This window comes from Pipistrellus hanaki (assembly GCF_964339955.1).
Source record: "Pipistrellus hanaki genome assembly, chromosome: 8".
Taxonomy (NCBI): Eukaryota; Metazoa; Chordata; class Mammalia; order Chiroptera; family Vespertilionidae; genus Pipistrellus; species Pipistrellus hanaki.
In genome coordinates this window covers 34,905,593-34,927,263 of record NC_140510.1, presented here as the reverse complement: position 1 = coordinate 34,927,263, position 21,671 = coordinate 34,905,593, and the positions used below count along the sequence as shown (strand labels likewise).

General features: G+C 39.9%; 1 protein-coding gene across 1 annotated transcript in view; it reads left to right on the top strand.

Moving 5' to 3' along the window:
- The first annotated feature begins 1,537 nt into the window (after positions 1 to 1,537).
- Positions 1,538 to 21,671, top strand: part of CYTIP (cytohesin 1 interacting protein) — a 69,860-nt gene continuing 49,726 nt past the window's right edge. The window contains exon 1 of the mRNA XM_084891471.1: positions 1,538 to 1,753. Coding sequence (XP_084747597.1) covers positions 1,751 to 1,753 — 3 coding nt within the window. The 5' untranslated portion in view covers positions 1,538 to 1,750. The remainder of the gene's footprint in view (positions 1,754 to 21,671) is intronic.

Genomic DNA, 21,671 nt, shown 5'->3' with positions numbered 1-21,671 from the left:
TATCTGAAGAGCGTCATAAAGTAATAATTGCTCTATGACTGCTTGGCCTCATGAGTTAATGTTTGCAAAGTGCTTTGAACTCCTTGGGAAAAAGAATGGTGTTTTTGTTGGCACCCTATCATGTTTGCAGTGGCACAGAAATTACTCCTCCTTCTCTTCCTCCAGCTGCCCCATCCTGTGCCCTCCCCCAGCTCTGTGCTGGGCCAGGATCTTCCAAAGGGCAGCCACATCGCTCTCACTGCCTTCTCCAGCCCTGCAGGAGAGGTAAGGACAAAGTGCATGCCGGACAGATTTCTTTCTCAAGAGTTGCTGGGGAAATGGAATTTAGGTGGAGCTTAATGATGCTTAGAGCGATAGCTGTAGAGAGGAAGGCAAGTTCTTGGCCAGGCATGGAAGAAGCTATTGGGACAGACAGGCTGATCTGTGAGGACACATCAAACTATATCCTGGAAGGGAGAGAGGGTGTTATATGGGTGGTGGTGAGGATGTGCTCAAACAGCTGGTGGATATGGTTATATACCCATAATATAAGACCTGGACTCTAACCGGCAGAAACTACTGTAGTTTTGTTAGAAGATACTCCTAAGACAAGCCAGATTTCTTTCATGTGGGCAAACATTTTAACTACTATGATTACATTTCCCACAATTTTTAAAAAAAATATTTAATGATGGCACATGAAGGGATTCTGTCTCGCAATAGATAATCATAGGCTGCAAATTTTCCAACCTGTTTATTACTATAAAAATTGCTTTTATTTTTAGGAACTTAATAGTTAAATAGTTTAAATATGATTTGAAAAAAAAATAAAAGCTGTTTTTCTATTTAAAATGGTTGTTCTTTATGAACAAATTCAAGGAAAAAAAAATTTTCCTTTTGAGGTTCTATTAGCTTTCAAATGATCATGCATAATAATTATCTCAAAGGAATACACAGAGACCTGGTTACAGGTGCAGAATCATGCGAATGACTATTGGTGGCAGATCTTGCCTTTAAGGCAGGAACAGGTCCTATTTTCCATAACTTTGAAGTGACTTGTTTTCTAAATCAAATCATGAGGTTTTCTGTGTATGGACTTTTTCATGATACATATTTATATGCTGGTTGCTATACATACGGCAAATTTGCTGTTTCTATAAACTGTTTCTGGGGACTGGCGATGAATGTTTTTGTGGTCAAAAGCTAACATAGTTTTCTGTTAAAAAGATAGACCATGTAGCTGGCGTCTGTTTTGTACTTGCTATTAATCTGAAACCAAGATCAAGCACAGTGAAATTCGCAGTTAGATCGTAGCAAGCAACATTGAAACTCTGAAAGATCAGCACGCCCATAAAAACCACACGTGAAACATTGATTTGGGAGTGACTCCAGATAAGAAGTGGTTTGTTTTTCCACTTCATTCATTCCGGAACGAGGAACCCTGATTTTCCACGTGTATAGGGCTTGTGAATCACATAGGCATTATTGAATTGTTGTTGTTTTTTCCTGTTTTATGTTAAGGTATTTGATACTAGACAGTTTGTCCAAGTCCTGCAATAAACTCGTGGGAGCGCCCTTGGAAAGGGGAGGAGGGCCGCATGATTGGGGTGAGATTGAATTTCCTTTCCAGAAGGTCAGTGTCCTGTTGCATTGCAGGGCGCTGTAAATTCATTTAGCACAGGAGAGGCGAAACCTCATACCTTCTGGCTGGGTGACGAGGAATCACTGTCGGTGATTTGCCCACTCCATTCCATTTGCCAACTGAAGTTCTATGGTAAGTGTAGGTTTAAACGTACCGGTTGATTCTCATTATGCAATACTGTTATTTTCTTTGATGTGGGGGACTGGAGGATATGAACACGTTTTAGTGTAGCATTGCATATGAAGAAGAATAAAATATTAGTGGAATTATTGCGGGAAATTCATTACTCAAATGTTTCTTGAATAAGCTGGTTAGCTTTTAGGGTTTCCCCCCTCTAAATGTTCTGGACTTCCACTTGTGTTTCCATTGTAGTTATTCTTGTTACGAAGTCTCTTCTTATATCGTAGAGTCAGTGAATGTAATAATGAGTATTTCTTCTATTAGGTCAAATATTGGGTTTATGATAGCCAGACGATTTTTGGTAATAACCAGAGAGGTGCAATAAATACAGGTGTGTGATATCATTGAAAGAAGAAGGGGGAAAAGACTGGTCAAGAATGTGAAAGTTTCTTAGTAAAAGAAAAAAGGAGTTGGTGAGAGTTAGCAAAGTTCAATCTGGCTAAGCACTAGAGCTCAAACATGATATTCTAATGAAGACAGGGTAAAGCCGCTCATTCTCTCTCTTTCTCTCTCTCTTTCTCTCTCTCTCTCTCTTTCTCTCTCTCTCTCTCTCTCTCTCTCTCTCTCTCTCTCTCTCTCTCTCTCCCTCTATATCTCTCAGAGTTTGTTTTTTTTTCTTATCTATAGCCACACTAACATTTCTAAGACTATGAATCCTGTTCTTTCAGCTCTGCATCACCTGCTAGTAGACAATTGATAAATATTTATTGATAAAAAAGGTATCTCTTTTGTAGCTGCTACGCTACCAAAAAAGGTCATCGAACTAGTTGCTTTGATGTGCTTTCTATGAGATAGGCCGGAACTCAAGCCAGAGGCAGCGGATACTTAATCAAATAAAATGCAGCCAAAGGTGAGCTGTGAGCTTATCACAGAGTATTTTCTCAAATCCCTATCATGGCAGAGTCACACTTTTGGTTTAGACCACCAGGGGTCAGCGCATTATTTCCAGGAAAGTTTTATTAAAGGACACTTTCTGTGTCAAAGAAGAAAAAAACAAAACAAATAAACAAGAAACCTAGGGCAGTGGATCCCAAACTTTGAAGCAATAAAAGTGCTCAGGACTGGTTCCTGAGTCTTATTGCTAGTGATTCTGATTCTGGAAGCTGGGGGAGGAGTATCCCTGGGAATCTTTATTTTGTCAAAGCGGCAGGGGTTGGAGGACCTCACTTCTGAGAAAAATGTGCAAGTTTTCTCTAGCTTGTTTATCTCACGAGAGGACTGTAGGTTCAGAGCCCAGAGAAGCTTAGATGAAGAAGCAGGGCCTGTTCCAGAGACCGGGGGTTTAGCTTCCCTGTGGCTTTGCCCAAAGTGCTTTTCTTCTCTAAAAGACAGGTTTCTCCTTTTTATTTTTATTTATTGTTGAAAGTATTAAAGGTGTCCCCTTTGTTGGTTGGTTGTTTTTTTCTTTTTCCCATTGATGCCCTCCACCCCACACCCACCCCTCACAGACCTCCACCACCCTATTGTCTGTGTCCATATATGCATATAAGTTCCCAGGTTAATCACTTCCATCTACTACCACCCACGTCTTCCCTCTGAGATGCATCCGTCTGTCCCATGCTTCTATGTCTCTGGATCTATTTTGTTCATCAGTTTATTTTGTTCATTAGATTCCACATATGAGTGAGGTCATGTGATACTAATCTTTCTCTGACTGGCTTATTTTACTTAACATAATACTCTCCTGGTCCATCCATGCTGAGAAGAGAACCATTCTGCCTACCTCATGGTGTTTTGCCAGTGAAAATGCGGTTCTTCCATGGAGTCACCAGAAAAGCATTTTAGGGACCCACACATGAGAGGGTGGAGTGTAGCGGTAAGATTTACTGAAGCCGTAGCAAATACAAAGGACCACCCAGGTGTTGGGGGTTTCATCCATCACCAGGTAGCTTAGCTCCATCCCACTGTGGAAGAAGTCTTTATCAAGTCCACAACAAGGGCCAGAGTCCCGAGATGTTGTGCCACTATCTGGCATTAGAAGGGCATATGAAGCTGTCATAGTCAGTCTAGCCCATGCCAAAGCTTAATCCAGCCCAGTCTCTGTCCCCACCCCTTTCTGGCTAGCTTAGTCTCCATTTCAGGCTGTGCTTGGCTGGTGCTGAGCTGTTGCATGGAAGTCTGTGCTGGGAGCTCTGCTTGAAGCCCACGCTTGGGTGTGCGCAGCTGCCAGGCCTGCATGGCTACAATGGACCTGTATTTGGAGCTGCACAGCTACTATGGAGAGACAGCAAAGAACACACAGGCCAAGGAAGAGGTGCTCCTGAGGGGCCTTTGTTAAGCTTTGATTATATTACATTGGGCTTGGGAAGAAGTAAATTTTTTCAAACTAACCAGCCTCTTTCCTGCTTCTTAGTGGGCTTGAATGGGGTCCTCCCTTTATCCAATCCAGTTTTTTTCCCAGGTTAGATTCCTCCTCCTTTCGGTTGCCATCCTACTGTACATGCACCCAGCAGAGGAATTTCCTCTTTATTATATTCTCCCTCCCTAGGTAATCATGGATAATGGCTGATCCTGCCCCCACAGCCTGTTTTGGGGATTAAGTCCCCTTGTGGCAGGATGCGGTGGACCCTGGGAAGCAAGCCTGTGAATGTTATAGCTTCCTAGTAAGTCAGGCTTAATGACCAACTCAGCTCCCTAGTTTATTATACTTAACTAGAGGCCCAGTGCATGAAATTTGTGTACTGGAGGGGTCCCTCAGCTCGGCCTGCACCCTCTCACAGTCCAGAACCTTTTGGAGGATCCTTAGAGCTGTTTCAGAGATGGGAGAGGCTCCTGCCACTGCTCTGTGCTTGCCAGCTATGAGTCCAGCTACTGGCTGAGCAGTACTACTGCTGTGGGAGCACACTGACCATCAGGGGGTAGCTCCTGTGTTGAGCATCTGCTCCTTGATGGTCAGTGCATGCCATAGCAACTGGTTGACTGGTGGACTGTCTGCCCCCTGGTGATCAGTGCATGTCATAACGAGCAGTTGAGTGGCCTTAGCATATCATTAGCATATTATGTTTTGATTGGTTGAATGGCTGACCGATCAACTTAGCATATTAGGCATTTATTATGTAGGATGTCTGATTCCCTTTGCTCCCTTACTTTATTAATAACTAGCTACCTATGCTAATAATGGGATTGAAAGAAATAATGCATACAAAGCACTTAGCAGAGTGATTGGCATATAGTAAAGCACTCAGTAAATGTTAGCTCAAAGTAGGGAGAGAAAGGAAATGTCAGTGACAAGCCCTCTGTAGCTAGGAAAAATGATGGCAGACAAAGCCAAGGTGTGACTAACCAGGAGGTTAGTTCTTGGATGTGGGGGTCCAAGGCCAGTGTCTGAACATAAGTTCTAGAAGAGAAGATGAATATACATGAGGATGGGAGTCTTTATCACCATTACAAATCTTCCCCAAGAGTGGTAATGAACAACCCAGATGGCACAGCTAATTGGAATTATAATTGATTCCCAAATAGTATTTAAGTCAACAATTTAATTGACTTTCCTCAGGAAAACTATGATAAGAACTTCTAAAAGGGAACAAAGTGGAATATATCAAATTTGGTGATTTGTTCATATCTGCCACCCACACTATGTGGAGTGATGAACGAAGAGAAAAAAACGATCAAAGAAGGAATGGAACAGGGACCACGAATCAAAAAGACTGCAATTAAGTGAAATCCTTGTCTGGTAAATGTCAGGTTGTACTGAATCCGCTGGCTGGCTCGCATGTGGCTGTTGCCAAGTGCTCTTCCAACATGAAGCCTGAAGAGCAGAGGAAAGGGGGCTGACACCTTAGTTAGCTGCCTTTCTTAAAAGACAAAGATGAAATTGAGCAGCACTTGAATGCTGCGACTGAAACAGCCAACAAGTGTATAGGTGTGTGTGTGTGTGTGTGTGTGTGTGTGTGTGTGTGTGTGTATGAAGGATGAGTGGGGGTAGGGTGGATCAGACTGTCTTAGGCAAATCATATTGCTTCTTTGGGCTTTCCTTTCCTAAGGCACCTTCTAGTCCCGAGACATTGTGGTAAGGTACAGAAAGTGGGCTGAATCCCAACCCTTTTATGTTTTTCTCAGCTGGAAAGTAGTCCCTAAACGAGGGTAACTCAGTTATTGTCAAATGCTAACTATTGATATTTTGAGGAATTTTGTTTACTCGGAACTATGAATGTTTTAGTGCTGTGGGTTTATATGTTTTTTTTGTTTGTTTGTTTTTTGTATAAACCCTGATTTTAACTTAAATACATTTTTACCAGAGTTTTTAATTATAACCATGATAATAGATGGCAATATATATAAAAGCCTAAGTGACTGTGATGACCAGTTGAGTGAATGACCTCTTGATCGGTTGCTATGATGCACACTGACCCAAGAGGGCAGATGCTCAACACAGGAGTTGCCCCCTGTTGGTCAGTGCACTCCCATAGCCAACTTCTTGCAGTTCCTCCTTCCCTCACCCCCGACTGGCCAGCCTCACTTGGCCCTGATTGGGACTGGGAGAAACAGTCCTGATTGGCCCCAATTGTTCTGATCGCCGGCCAGGACAAGGAACATGGTAATAAGTAAATGGTAAAGAAACAATGCCGATAATAGTAGCCACCATTTTCTGAGCATCTATATTTGTTAGGTACTGTGGGGACTAAAAAATATTAATGCTCTTTCTCCCACCTTCTAAATTCTTTGGGTAGGGCTAATCATCAGATTAACAGAGGCAGAGTAACAGGAGAAAATCAGTTTTAATACATGTGATATTGGTGGAAATGGAGTTCTTGGGAGAATGGGATGTGTGAAAAGTTTTATTGATATTGTTAAATTAAGGGGTTTCTCTGCAAGTTCTCATCTCTGTCCGTCCCACCACGGATAAAGTCTGATTTTGTCTTCAGCAGGGCCAGAAAAGAAACCAGGATCCAGAGTTACTGTTCCATAGTAAAGTCCAGTCCAGACCAGCATCTGGCTAGCTTAGCTTGTGTTCACAGCTGAAGTCCATTGTGTGAGGGGTCCACAGGGCTATAGGCATGTAGCTACTTAAGGCCACATGACTATGGAGAGAATATACGAACACATGGGCAAGTGCGAGTCACAGAACCAGAGGAAATAGCACACAGGAGCAGGAGTGAGCAAGAAAAAGGGAACTCTTGGTCTTAGGATTTTAACCTTCCAAGATTTTGCACATTTTTTGATGGGCTCCATTCCTAGCCAATCCATTGTGCCCCAGGCTAGATTGACAGGCAAGCACTTTCCCTACATCACTCTGACTTCTCTGTACCCATCCCCCACCTTTGTTCCAGCCCTTCCCCTAAAGACCTGCAGGGAGTGGACTGGAGGTCCCTTGGGGAGTGAGAAGCTATAGCTTCCTAGTGAAACTGCCCAGGTGACCATTCTTATAATGTCTGGCCTTCCCTTCGCCCTCTTCTTGTTATTAATATTAATAAGCTAGCTAACTATGACAATAACTCATATGCATGGGGAATTCACATAGGCATGAAAATTCCAAAGACAGTGAGGCAGCATTGGGTATGTAAGACATTTTGGATAAAGGAGAAAAGGAGGGGAATAGGGTATTATTTCAGAAGTGAGAATGGGGAATTTACAGGTAGATGAGGAATTGGGGGACATACATGCAAGACATTTTTTACAAGGCAACTCAGAAACAATGAGATACTGGGGGGCGGGGGGCATCTAGCTCATAGGCACCTGCCTGAAGCCTTCCTGTTTAACACACTTAAATCAAATTAGTCTGAGGTGAGCATCCTAAGATCCCCTTTCTGAAGCAATTTTTTTTCTATCCGAATCTCTTGGGCAGGAAAGTGGGGAGGATCAAAGTTTCCCTTTGAGTTCTGCTTCCCAACAAACAGCTTAGAAATCAACATCCCAAAACCCAGTTTCCTCTCAGTAGTAGGCTTGTCACTCTTCATCTGCCATCCTTACACTAACCTTGTTAGCAGGCACCATTGTGGCGCTTCTCCATGAGGACTTGAGAGGTCACAGAGGTAGCAGATAGCAGTCAGGATTTGAACCCAGCTCTTTCTAATTCCAACACCCATGTTTCTCCACCTCTAATAAAACATCCGTCTGCTGTGCTGAGTGCATTCATTGGAATAATCCTGTATAGTTTGCCCCTTAGTTCAGGGTCTCCTAACTATTAATCAAAAATACAATGCAATGAAAAAAAACACAAAACAAAACAAAAAACAAACACAATGTAATGTGTCCTCCTCCTTAACTTTTCACCGTGACCACTTTAGTGGAACACCTTTTTCTTAATGGAAATATCATATAATTTTGTTTGCTTTGAGTAATGAGTTTGCCGACTAGTCTGAACTTGCCTGGGGCTTATACATGACAGTAACATTTTTTTTTCTCCTTCAATTACTTAAGCTTTATCAAATTTCCCTTTCCTTAGGCAGATACAATAATCTTTGGGTCTTTTTTTTTTTTTTTTTTTTTTTTTTAACAAAACAACTAATTCTGTCTGTGTTATAAAACTCAATTTCATTTTAAACTATCTTAACTGACATCATAGGTTAGACACAGGACTTGGGGATCAGAAGGAGAGGGGTGGGGTATGTCCCTCCTTTGGCTATTACAATTTGGGGAGATTTGGGACAGGGACAAAGGGAAAAAAGGACAAGTCTCTCACATATAATAGTCCTTCCTCTGTGTAAAATTTTGGCTTTTTCCTGGTTCACATGGACTGGCAGGCTGAGGCCCTCTGTGGTTGGCATTCACAAGAGCTCTCAGCACCCTGGGGACATCCCTAAGGCAGTCACTGATGTGGGAGAACCAGTCCAGAAAGATCTTATCCCTGTGAACATCCAGCCTCCTGCACCTGGTTCTGCTCATTCAGCAGCCTGCCCTCAAGCACGGAAAATGGCAAGTTAACACAAACCCGGCCGCTGTGCCTCAGTTCACTCAGCCCAAGGACACAGGTTGTGAGTTGCCCCATGGTTGTGACTTCTTTTCCATGTTTTTTTTTTTTTTTTTTCCCCTCCGTCATTCAGACGGTGACAGGGCAAGGCCACTGCAAATGCAGAGGTCCAAGCTGGAAAAGAAGTAGCGGCATTCCCTTCCTACAGGCACCCTCCTGGCTTTAAGGGCTCTCTTGGCAGCCCTGCAGCCCCCATAACCAGCTCTGCTCCGGCTCGGTGGTGACAGGCGTGTCCTTGGGGGAGTGGATGGAAAACCTGCAGCATCATTCTCTTCCTCCCTCCCCAAGGCCACCTCACAGCGTTGCTGATTTTCCACTTCTCTTCCCCAGTGCCGTCTCCTTTTAGACTCCACCAGGGAAGGGAAGGGCCTGGTCTGAGTGACCATTGAGAGCAGCACAGCCTGCTTCCCTGACCCATAGTAAGCCTGAAAGAGGTGATGGCTCCAGCTGTTAGTTCTGTAGCTTCTTTATCCCAGTATTGGGGCCCTAATGTCTAATTCTGGGGTTAACTTGCACTTAATAGTTTGTTACACTTGTACACTCTGGGCGGCAAAGTTAATTGATGTAAAATTTAAAACTTATTTGTGAGAGACATTGTTAAGATAATGAGAAGATATGCTGGGAGAAAATACTTGCAAAAGATCTATCTGATCAAAGACGTATCCAAAACATATTTTTCAAAACTTGAAAGCAGCCACGGTGTCCTTAAGTAAGTGCAGAGATAAACTGTGGTACCTACAAGCAATGGATATTGTTCAGTACTAAACATCAGTGAGCTGTTAAGGCATGAAAAGACATGGAAGAACTTTAAATGTATATTAGCAAGTGAAAGAAGTCCATTTTAAAAGGCTACATACCGTATGATTCCAACTTGATGGCATTCTAGAAAAGACAAAACTATGGGCACAATCCGAAGAGCAGAGGTTGCCAGGGGTTAGGGAGAGGAGGGATGAACAGGCAGAGAACAGATTTTTAGTGCAATGAACCTAATCTGTATATTACAATGGTGAGTACTGTCATAATATACTTGTCAAAACCCATGGATTGAACAACACCAAAGTGCACCTAATGTTAGCTATGGACTTGGGTGATTATGATGTGGCAGGATAGGTTCATTGATTAAAATGAATTGACTGATGTGGGATGGTGATCGTAGGGGAGGATTTTCATGTATGGGGCAAGAGGAGATGAAAACTTGGTACTTTATGGTCCATTTTGCTGTAAACCTAAAACTATTCTAAAAACTAAAGTACATCAGAAATTAATTTATATTAAAATATTATAAAAAGTCAAACATAGCCAAAATAGAGAAATCTATTTTCTAAATGGATAACAGATTGCTTTACTTTTTTTGCACGAGACTGAGTGATATCTTGTTATATGACTCTATCCCTTGGACAGGGAATGTCTGACAAATGATAGACATGGTTCGTTCTTCTATCTCTTCTCTGTATTTCATACTCAGGATCTGGATATAGATCCTGAGATGACTGGGCGGCAGCACAGGTGGGTGAGCAGAGAAACCTCTTCCTGGAAGCCCTCTCCTTGGTAATGTAGCTCCCTCAGGGCTGCACAGAACTCTGCATCACAGTTACTGTTGTGAGTTGATGTAACTCTGTGGTGACTCATTGTTAACTAAAACAAAAAAAAAGAAAAAAAAAGGAATCCCCAAAAGTTGTGATTCTGTGATTCTGTCTTCTTAGAACACTCTTTTCTGTGTTCACAATTTTAGTCTATCTTTAAAGCAGGTAAAAGCAGCAGAGAAAGACAGAATTGAAGCTGGCAAGTTAGACATGGCATAGTTCTGAGAAATTTAGCTACTTGAGCAAAACTGGCATTTGCCTATTAGGTTATTCTTTCACATTTAGTTATAAACACCCATTCTGAGTCTTAGTCTCTCAGACTATCTTCATATCAAAATTAGAGGCCCGGAGCATGAATTCGTGCATGGGTGGGTTACCTCGGCCTGGCCAGTGTTAGAGGCCTATTAGGGGGCCAGCTAGCCAGGGGAAGGGACCAAGGGAGGCTGGCTTGCTGAACCTCTGATCAGGGCCTTGGGGGAGGGGCTGTGGGATTTTGGCCAGTGAGGGGGTTGCACTTCGGGACACTGGCTGTTGGAGTGCACTGACCACCAGGGAGCAGCTCCTGCATTGTGTGTCTTCCCCCTGGTGGCCAGTGCACATCAGTATGCCTGGTTGATGGGTTGTTCTGGTTGTTCTAGTCATTTGGTTGTAATGGTTGCTTGGACTTTTATATATATAGATAAGAAGTTTTGCACAACTAATAAATAGTTAATATTTGGTAATTTCCTAGCTAGATATAAAGAACATGTATCTTTGGGTGATGGGTTATAAGTGATTTAAAATTATATTTATGCATTTTCTGAAAAAATGTTCCTATAATGGACATGCACCTTTTATTATCAGAAAAAATAATATATTTTCATTTGTAAATGAAGGTTTTCTGAAAGAAAAACAAACAAAATATTTATGAAAAATTTGAAAGATAAAATTATAAGGAATTACCTTATTGATATGGGATGACAATAGTAGTAATAGTTAGCATTTCTGTGACACTTTCTATGTGCCAAGAACTCTTCTAAGCTCTTTCTTTTATTAACCAATTTAATCTTCACAGCAATCTCATGATTGAATAGCATTGGTATGACTGTTAGATTAGGAAACTGAGTCATAGAGAGGCCATGACTAGCTCAGTGTTACATAACTAGTAAGGAGTAGATTTGAAATCTGAGAACATGCACCCTGGTTCCAGAGTAAAATTCTTAATCATTCTACTGGGTACAAAAGCCACAATAGTAAGAACATCATAGTTCTAGCTAAAGATCAGAGCTATGAATGTAATAGAAATAAATAGGCTGTTCAGTTCCTATAGAAATGGACCTTCAGAGACTCCCAAGGTTGATCTGGGGCCAGATAATAGCCAGCTAGAGAGGGCAGTGGTTCCATTTCAGTAGACTGGTCCTGGCCTTCACTTGTTTTTCTAACCTTCTCAGCCTCCCCACTTCCACCTTGTCTTGCACTGTGCACCTCTGCGCTGCACACCACTCAGCCACCACTGCACCACTGCAGACAAGCACTCCACCCTCCTCCTTCATTTCCCCACCACTGCAGCCACCGCCAGGCCTGTTGCTAGAGAGCCTACCTATATGGCAATAAACAGCAGCTGAAAAAAATACGTTGGCCATAGAAACTAGAATACAGAAAAGTTTAATAATGAAGAAAACACCATAAATCTGTGAAATAGGGCATGGGTAATTTTATAATGCTATTTGATGAAATTTAATATTCAGATTAAAAAAATCAGGTTAGTACACACACACACATACACACACCCAAAAGGAAAAATAATTACCCATTTTTACTCCAAGTAGATTGAAGAGTTAAATAGAAATAGCTAAACCAAAATATTTTGGAAGAAATGTAAATGAAGATTTCTCTCATCTCTGGATAGAAAAGGACTTTCTAAACTTATAAGCAATTAAAGAAATTACAGAGGAAAAGGTTGATGGAGAAAATAAAAAATGTCTATATGTCATAAACAAAATGAGAAGATAACTAACACATTTGATAAATTATAATTTAAAAATACATATCTGTAAGAAAATCACAGAAGAAGAAACAGAAATGGTTAACAACATATGAAAAAATATCCTATTTTGTAATACAGAAAAGACAAAATTTCAAAAATCAAATAAAAAACATTAAAGTAGTATTTCTCACAGAGCACATATTAACAAAGATGTTTAAACGGTAGTAATAAAAATTGTCAGGAATTCTGCAGGTTCAATGACTTAATACACAACCTTTTGGTCAATAATTTAGCAATATCCATCAAGAGCATTAAAAAAAAGCCATATTTTTCAAAGCAAAAATTTTTATATAAGGATTGATCCTATGAAAATGTTGACAAAGATTTATATTCAAATTTTTATCATACATTATTTCTAATGCCGAAATAACTTGATAGTTAATAAAATTGGATAAGTGGAATAACTGGAAAAGATGGTATAGCTAGCTATAGGATGTACTATTATACAACAATTAAACTCATGTTGTGAATAGTTCTTAGTGAGAAAAGAAAATGCTTATTAGATAGCAGTTTATGTGGTTCAAGAAAGGATACATAATTATTTAAGCATAATTGTCTCTTTTAGTTAAAATTAGTAACAATAAAAAGGACTAGAAGGCTCATGACAAATGTTCACCATAGCTATTGGTTGGTGGTGGAGGGATATTGATATTTTATAAACTGCCTAAAACAAACAGATAATAATTGAGAAAAACTTATTTTGAGTAAGAAAAAGTAAATACAATGGCTGGGTAGCTCAGCTGGTTAAATAATTGTCCTGATATGTCCAGATTTGATTCCCAGTCAGGGTACATACAAGAATCAATTAATGAATGCATAAATAACATATCTGACTCTTTAAGAGAAAAGAAAAGAAAAGAAAAGAAAAGAAAAGAAAAGAAAAGAAAAGAAAAGAAATGTTGTACCTTAAATCAGTGAATGAGATACAAGACACCCTAATGAGGGATTAATTAGGAGTCGCTTATTGTGAGCAGCCAGAGGGAGGTGTCTCTTCCAAATTTCTGAGCAAAGTCACACAGGAAGTTTTCCGTATTTATACTTTTGGGCTTCTTTGTCTGCAGGTTTTACAAAGGGCTCTGTGTGAGTTATTGTCACAGACAGTTGTAACCATGAGCACATAATGCGTTAGTACTTGGCATAAGAATATGGGAATTATTATCAGTATTAATCTATATTAGTCTATTACATTGGATGGCTAGCTTGCAAGGTCAGACAGTTAAGTTTATCTTTTTCTATTATTTGAACTGAAAACAAAGTCATTTTATAGAATAAGAGACTGTCTTAAAGTGACAGAGTTTAAAATGACAGAGTTTACAAAACTAAGGACTAGCTAACAACAGCAGAGAATTCAAACAGCAGTTTTATACAAGATGGAGGTTACTATGCTTCAGAAATACAGAGGACAATACAATAAAATTAAAAAGTCGGATAATTGAAAATATTGAGGAGCACTTGGATATAATTTCATATCTGAAATGATGGCAGAGCCAGGAAGGAGCTTAAAACAAATAAAAATATTAGAACAATTTATGCTTTTGAACAGCACCTTGAAAGTTAAGGTCAATAGAAGAACTAAACAGACAGACCTTTGCTTCTCTCTCTACATTTTGGGAAGAGATACCCCTGGGAAATGTTGATAAAACCTGCGTTTTTTTCCTAAAACAAACTAGTTCCCTTCTCAAACTCACATAGATGTTCAATGTCACCTCTAAAATATCTGGTTAAGATGTTTCAAAGGAATGAACCTTGGAACTCAGTCTCTAGCGTTTTCTCCTTATTTTGTTTGAATCTATGAATTTTCCAATTCATACTACAATATACATTTTGGAAAGGAGAAGCATCAGGCAAAGGAAAAGTAATTTATTGATTTGAGTTTGCATTTTTTTATAGTCAAAACATACAGAAGTTTCCAACTCTTCTTACCCTCATATGAATTGTACTTCCTAAAATGTATGAGAGGAATTTGAAGCTCTAATTATTTTCTTTAAATGCTTTTCTCCCCTGGGAAATTGCATGCATTTATCTCTTCCCTGTAGGTTCTGCTCCATGGCCAGGAGAATTTATTTTCCCACATTTTTAGTCCTTATGTGGACCTCATGTTTTAAAGTCAAGCCCTTCCATGCTTCTTCTCAGGGTACTGGATCCCTGGTCCACACGGTCAAGTTTATATCTTTTTATGTTGCTCTGGGCTACTCTTCCTGGCTTCCCTGGCACTAGCCTGCCTACCACCACCTAACCCCATATCCCAACAGTGAGTGATCTCCGGGAAGCATGATAGAAAATACCATTATTTTATTTCCTTCCTTTTTAGGAGATATCAATGTATTTCTGTTAAATCATGAACATAATTTTCTTATGTCTAATCAACTTGAACAGAAATAAAGTGTAATTAAAGCTGTATTTTCCATTGAGTCATCATTGAACTGTTTCATGTAGAGAGGAGCATTTTTTTACCTCTCAGCCTCAGTAAGATTCCATGGGGTTCACCATCCAACCGAGAGATGTGATTCTGGTTGTTGGCTCCACAAAGCACGATGTCACCGAGTCCCAGGACGTTAATCATCATGGCATTTGCATTGTTTTGCTGCTTTGCTCGGCTGAGCCAAGAGATGATGCATATGAATTCACACTCCTCCACTCTTACCTTTCGTCTCCCATCTCCACTTTCTCTCTGAAGGCAGTTTTGGCTGCCACCAAATACCGTCCCCCAGGTGCCAAATTTTCAAATGCAAATGGCTCTTTTCCCATTTACAGGAACATTTTGTCACTTGGTCCAGTTCATCTTTCAGTGGGTACATACCTACTGCTAATACAGCTCTGAGTCTGGCACTGCTCTGCATGGTAAATATAGACGTCGCAACCAGAATTGTGTAACACTCATGTAAAATGGGAAGGCCCATTGGTAAGCTCAAATGCCTCCCGAGTCACTAAGTCCCCTTAGAAGTGTGGAGCTGTATCAGCCTGGGATTTTACTCTGTGTCACATAAGCCCCTCTCTTCCCTTTTGGGATCCCTGCTGCTAAGAACCTCTTCTGTAAACACTGTCACCATTGCTTCTACCTTCTGCAGCCACTCATTCAGTTAGCAAATAGAGAGAGAACACCAACAATTGCCAGGCACTCTGCTAGATGCTAGAGATACAAACAAAAGAGAAGGAAGAGAGTCTGCCCTGAGGGAGCTTACATTTTATTGGAAACTATAGAAAAGAGAGCCAATTACAATATGGCGTGACATGAAGACTTCCTCGTGGTGCGATAGAACATAGACCACAAGAGGGACGCTTAGATTGGCCTCAGGAGAGGGTGGTCAGGGGAAGTTGCCGGCAGAGGCAGTCTAGAACCTGAAGGAGAGAGGCCGAAGGCTGTGTGGGTCGGATGCCTCATGCGAGGCACATGAATGATGCCTGTAACACGAGCACACACTGGGATTCCAGAAGCCCCAGGATACTACAGCAGTAAGTTACCCAAACCAAGCTTGGCCAGGCTCTGGCAAGCAATGGAAATCACTAATTTATGTTTCTGGTGGTGCTTTGGATCATTACATTTTTGAGGTGTGTTTTGTGTTCCTTATTACAGGTGAAACATAAAAATATATACATAGTGATTTCTTTTTATGAACAAAAATCCTGAATGTGCTTTGCTGGATCCAGGGATCCTTCTAGTGTCTTACTACAGACCTAACTTTCCTGGAGGTTGGTTCAAGGCCCATGGAGTGACTTCTGAGAATGGATCCACATTGAATAGCCTCATTAGAGAGGATTTGCGTGGGCACGGCTGAAAAGATGATGCCATTTCTCCAGGATGCCTTCTATTCTTCTTTGTTATGCTGAGAAGCAAACTTCTCTGACTCAGACTTCTTGAACTTTAGAATTTGAATGCCTTCCACAGTCATTCTTTAACTTGATCAGTCTGTAGTATCACAGGGCTCCACTTACTTCTCTCTTTTCATCATCCTTCTAATAGCTTTCCAAATAGCTTCACTAATGACATTTTTACCTCTAATCCTCCTTCCACTTGTACTGCCACTTGTACTATTACTATTACTAATAATATCACTACTAACTACTATTACTACTTCTACTACTAGTATCACTCCTACTCCTGCTGCTACTATTACTGCTCCTATTCTTACTACCACTACTATTTGTTCTTGTTGTTCTACTACTTCTACTGCTATTATAACTACTACTACTATGATTATGGCTATTACAACTACTACTACTTTTACTGCTACCATTTCTCCTCCTCCCTTTCTTCCTCTTCTACTTTCTTTTTCTCCTTTTACCACTACTACTAATGTGGGTGCTTTGGTTTTTTTCTTTTAAGTGACTATATTCTAGGCACTGTCCTAGGTATTTTTTCACATATCTTTAAAACAACCCTGCACAGAGATATTATCTACATTTTACAGATGAGATTAGAGGCTCAAGGAATTTTAAAAAACTGAGTTCTGCTTTCTTCTTGTTTTGTCATTTTGTCATCACATGGTAAAGAGAGCAGAGAGAGAGGCAAACCCTCTTATCTTTTCCTATAAGGGCACTAATGCCATCTTTAGGGTTCCCCCCTTATGACCCGATTACCTATCAAAGGTCTCATATCCAAATATTACCACAGTGTGTATTAAAATATCAACACATGTATTTTTTAAAGACACAGTCAAGCAAATGGTCTTCTTGAGCGCAGGTGGATCCCATGTAGAGAAACCCAGTCTGTCAGACTTCGTGGTCAGTGAATAGTGAGGAGGACAGAGTACTCCATCCTAGGGCAGAAGTATCACTAGACATTAGATTTCTGTTTGTTTTGTTTTTGTTTGTACTATCTGCTGGGTATTGGTAGTTATGGATTTAGAACCATTAATTCTTGGCACAAAACTTTTATCTTAAATACTTTAGTTGAAACCACACCCATCTTGGGGACAGAGAGAGAGGTGCTTGGATTATTAGATCAGCGTTATTAACATTAGCAGTTTCTAAGGAACGCTGCAAATATACCGATGCTTTGGCATGCTCCATAAGTTTTATTATTTTTTTGAAAACTCACCTTTTAATGAAACTTTTAAAACTTATTATAAGATTCATAAATGTTATTGTGGGGTCAAACCCTGGGTTCAAAATAAGACCATCAGAGGCTGATGATTGATTAAAAAAAGCAGGCAAGGATTTATTGAAAAACTGGCCAAGATGGTCACAAGTGTAGGCAGTCTTTTTAAATATTCAAACCGCAGGAATTTTTCTTTGTTCTAAATTCTAAAGGCTGGGAACATTGGAACGTGGCCCTATCTTGCCAATAATACAGAAGCAGAACTCACAGGTTAATCTCTAAAGGTTACGTAACTATAGTTTCTATCCCTGAAGCTACTGAGTCAGTGGGAATCAATCTCCTGTAACTACCCTATTGTTTAAGCAAGTAATCGAATGTCGAAGCCAGATAGCAGGGTTAAAATTCAAACAGCAGTTTTTACCCAAGTATGGTTGCTACCATATTTCAATAAAATAATAAAGAAAACAAATTTAAATTTTTACTCTTTGTTAGGTAAGGGGCTGTGTGTGTGTGTTTGTGTGTGTGCACGTGCACAGACGGTTAAGAAAGTGTAGACATTCCTTATCTGGAGGGAATAAAGTTAGAGCAGGTGTCAAATTGGTTTTAATAAGATATTTGAAGAGGCTCTTAGAGTGGTGGAGAGAGAGGTAAAGCCTGAGAGACTAAGAATGAAAGGTGTATTTAGCCACAGGCCATGGGGTGGTAGGACTATTTCTTATTGTTTTGGAGTAAAGTAATGCTAGTCTCAGTGAACTTCTCTTTTCCTCTCCTGCTTCACTGAGATACAATTGACAAATAAAACTGTAAGATATTTAAGATATACAAAGTGATGGTTTGATAAATGTACACATTGTGAAATGATTCCCCTCATTTTGTTAATTAACACATACATCACCTCATATAGTTACTTTTTTTTTCTCCAGTGAGGACATTTAAGTTCTATTTTCCTGCAAAATTTCAGTTGCACAATATGGTGTTATCAACTATACTTACACGTTATACATTATGTCCTCATACTTTATTCTTCTTATACCAAGTCGCCTTTTTGTTTGCTAATGGTTTGTGATAAAAGGCTACTACAAGGTAGCCAAGAGAATCATTGACTCAGTCTTATCTGAACTTGGCCTTCCACTTTCTTTTCCAGAATGTTGTTAGTCTGGGCAGAGGCAATGAAAAGGAGGAAACGTGGTATGGAAGAGGGCTGGGACTGACGTTTGCGTAGTATTATTCTGTGTACAATTATTTTTTTTTCTGGTGGCTTTAACCAGCTTTCAGAAGTCCCAGCTAAGTGTTGTCATATAATTGTTGTAGGTAATTTCCCCCCTTCAAGAGAGAAGCATTCCTATAGAGCTCATTAGGAATGCTTCATGCCCTCATACAATTCTATCCAATGTATCAGTAGGAAATTCGAACATGCAAGCTGTGCACTTCGTATTCATTACACTTCACAGACACATTTGTTCACATTCACTACATAGCAAATCTGGGAATCAACAAGATTTCTTTTTTATCATTAAACATTTTAATTTAATTTATTAGGATGACATACGTTAATAAAATTATATAGGTTTCAAGTGTACAATTCTATAATACATTATCTGTACATTGTGTGTTCATCACCTAAAGTGGAATCAGTAAGATTTTGTTTGTTGTTTAGTTAATAGCTTGGTTTATCCAGTCTCACCCAGTTTATATCAAATGGCTAAATTTTAGTAAAATTCATCAAGTTAGGTCTTGACCACATTTAGCATGATTCCTCTTGTCTTTGGAAGACTTTCATTTTGTTGTTGTTCTTTAATTCATTGTGAGTTTAGATTTATTTCTTATATTTGAGAGGCTGGTATCATCTCTAAGTTAAAAAGGGGAAAATTTAGATGTAAAATTATTCCGAAAATGCCATAAATTTGGATGAGATGAAATGCCTGGTTTGTAAGAAAAGAAGCCCCCACAAACATCAGGGCTAGCCACGTAATACTTCACGTTTCTAAGACACTTGGGTAAATTAGACCAAACAGGAAAAAACAGAAGTTCCTGAGTCAGAGAGGAACTGTTCATTACTCATTTGACTTGGCAAACAGAATGATGATGCCATTACCCTAAAATCTACAAAACTTAAGATAACTCAATGTCGATTATGAAAATTCTATGGTTATGCTCTTGCATCATGAATCCCATGAGCAACTTTGCCTTACCCATTTTTTAGACCACTCCAACCCTTCATACCTCTAGAGCTAGGTCATGTTTTTACCAACTTTTTAGACCATGGGGCACTTTGGGGAAGACAACTTCACCCATCCCATCTTTTGAATGATGTATCTCATTCTATATAACTTGAATGAGAAAACTATATATGAGAACACATGGAAAGACACATGTTCCTTTGACATAACAGAGACAATGCTCAGTTTCTCAAAATGCAGGGACAAGCTAAACATTACGTGCAAAAGCAAACATGGATCTCTTTGGCCTCCTGTGGATGGCAGTCATGTGTAATAGGCAGACCACTGTCACACCCAGTGAAAACCATGAAGGGGAAGCAGAATAGAGAAGTAGGTGTGAAGGTTTTAATTTAGTGGTCTTGTAGCATTTTGGAAAATATAAGTCATATGGTATTTGCAGAAGTTCTTGCAATGTTATCAAAGATGTTATATACCCTCTCTTGCAACATTACCTAAAAAAAAATGCTGGCTCTTTTCAATCCTTAAATCTAGGGAGGAGAATGTTTCCCTTTCTAAAGCAATAGTCCACTTCTGTCCCCTGGGTCCCTGGGTCTGCATGCCATGCCAGTGTTCAGGGGCTTGGGATTTCTTAGATATTTTAATTAACATTTATTGAATACTTAGTATTTCTCAGGTACTTCTACAGCACTTTAATTTTCACAAAAAACCTCTGAGGTTGGTATATCTCTCTCTATAAAAGCCAAGCAACCAGAAAGACTGGAATGACTGGTCACTATGATGGCCAGCCAATGGGCCTGATGGGGGTGGGCCAACAGGCCAACCTCCCGTAGCCCCTCCCCCAAGCTGGCTCCACCCCCATTGGCCCTGATTGGCTGGAACCCACCCATGTACAAATTTGTGCAATGGGCCTCTAGTTTATTTATATAGATATGAAAACAGGCACAGAGGGAGACAATTCAGCTAGTCTCAATAACTTGTATACTGTCTTCATGGGGCAACAATTCCTTATGTGCTACCTGCAGCGTTTTTGTGGGTTTTTTTTTAGCTCTTTCCCTCTTAATCTACAATTATTTTAGGAATTTAAACTGATTTTGAAGTTACAGAAGTACATGTATAAGGTAAGGATTAAAACATACAATCAGGTAGACAAAACTCTTCCTTTCTTTATACCTAAGGTCTACCCCACAGAAGTGTAACTATTACCAGTTTTTAATCTATTTAGAAATAATCTATGCATAAACCAGGCTATATAAACATATACAAATAGATATTTATTTTAGCTTTTGGATCTCTTAAGGATTTGTGTCAAACCTTGACATATTACAGTCATTTTGTGAACGTGCTTACTTCCCTGAATTGACCATAAGTTCTTTGAGTTCATGCTATGTTTTCTGTTCTGGTTAGCTATTATTAAGTAACAAATGAGCCCAAAACTTAGTGGCTTTAACTAATGAGAACATTTGTTTTGCTCAAAGACCTGAAATTTGGGTGGGGCTCAGTGGGAACATCTCATCTTTGTTTTACTCAGCAGCAGATGGTGGCTCAGAGACTGAGCAGAAGTCATCTGAAGGCTCAATCTTTCACATGTGCAGTGTGCAGTGCTGCTTTCAGCTGGGACCTTGAGTGAGACAGTGCCTAGCACACCTATGCATGGTCTATTCATGTGGCTGCTTGGCTTCTGCAGAGCATGGTGACTGGATTTCAAGCATCCCAATAGAACTGGGCAGAAGCTTTATTGCCTTTTCTAACTTACCCTTGGATGACACATAGTCTTATCTTTGTAGTGGTCACAGGCTTACTGAGGAATCCATAGGGAGAATGCATATCCCAACTCTCAAAAATCATATGGTAAGAAGAGCAGGTGGGTTGGACTATATTGATGAAGCCATCTTTGGAAAATATTCTCCACAAGTATCTTTTCATTTTGGGCTCATCCCTCTACTATCTAGGTCTTTATCTCCATAGCTTTATATGGAGTAGATGCTCAATTAATGCCCAAAGACATTTGTTGAATGAGGCTTAGGAGGAGGCAGCACTCTGTACTGAGCTAGGCCAGTGGTCAGCAAACTCATTAGTCAATAGAGCTAAATATCAACACTACAATGATTGAAATTTATTTTGAGACCAAAG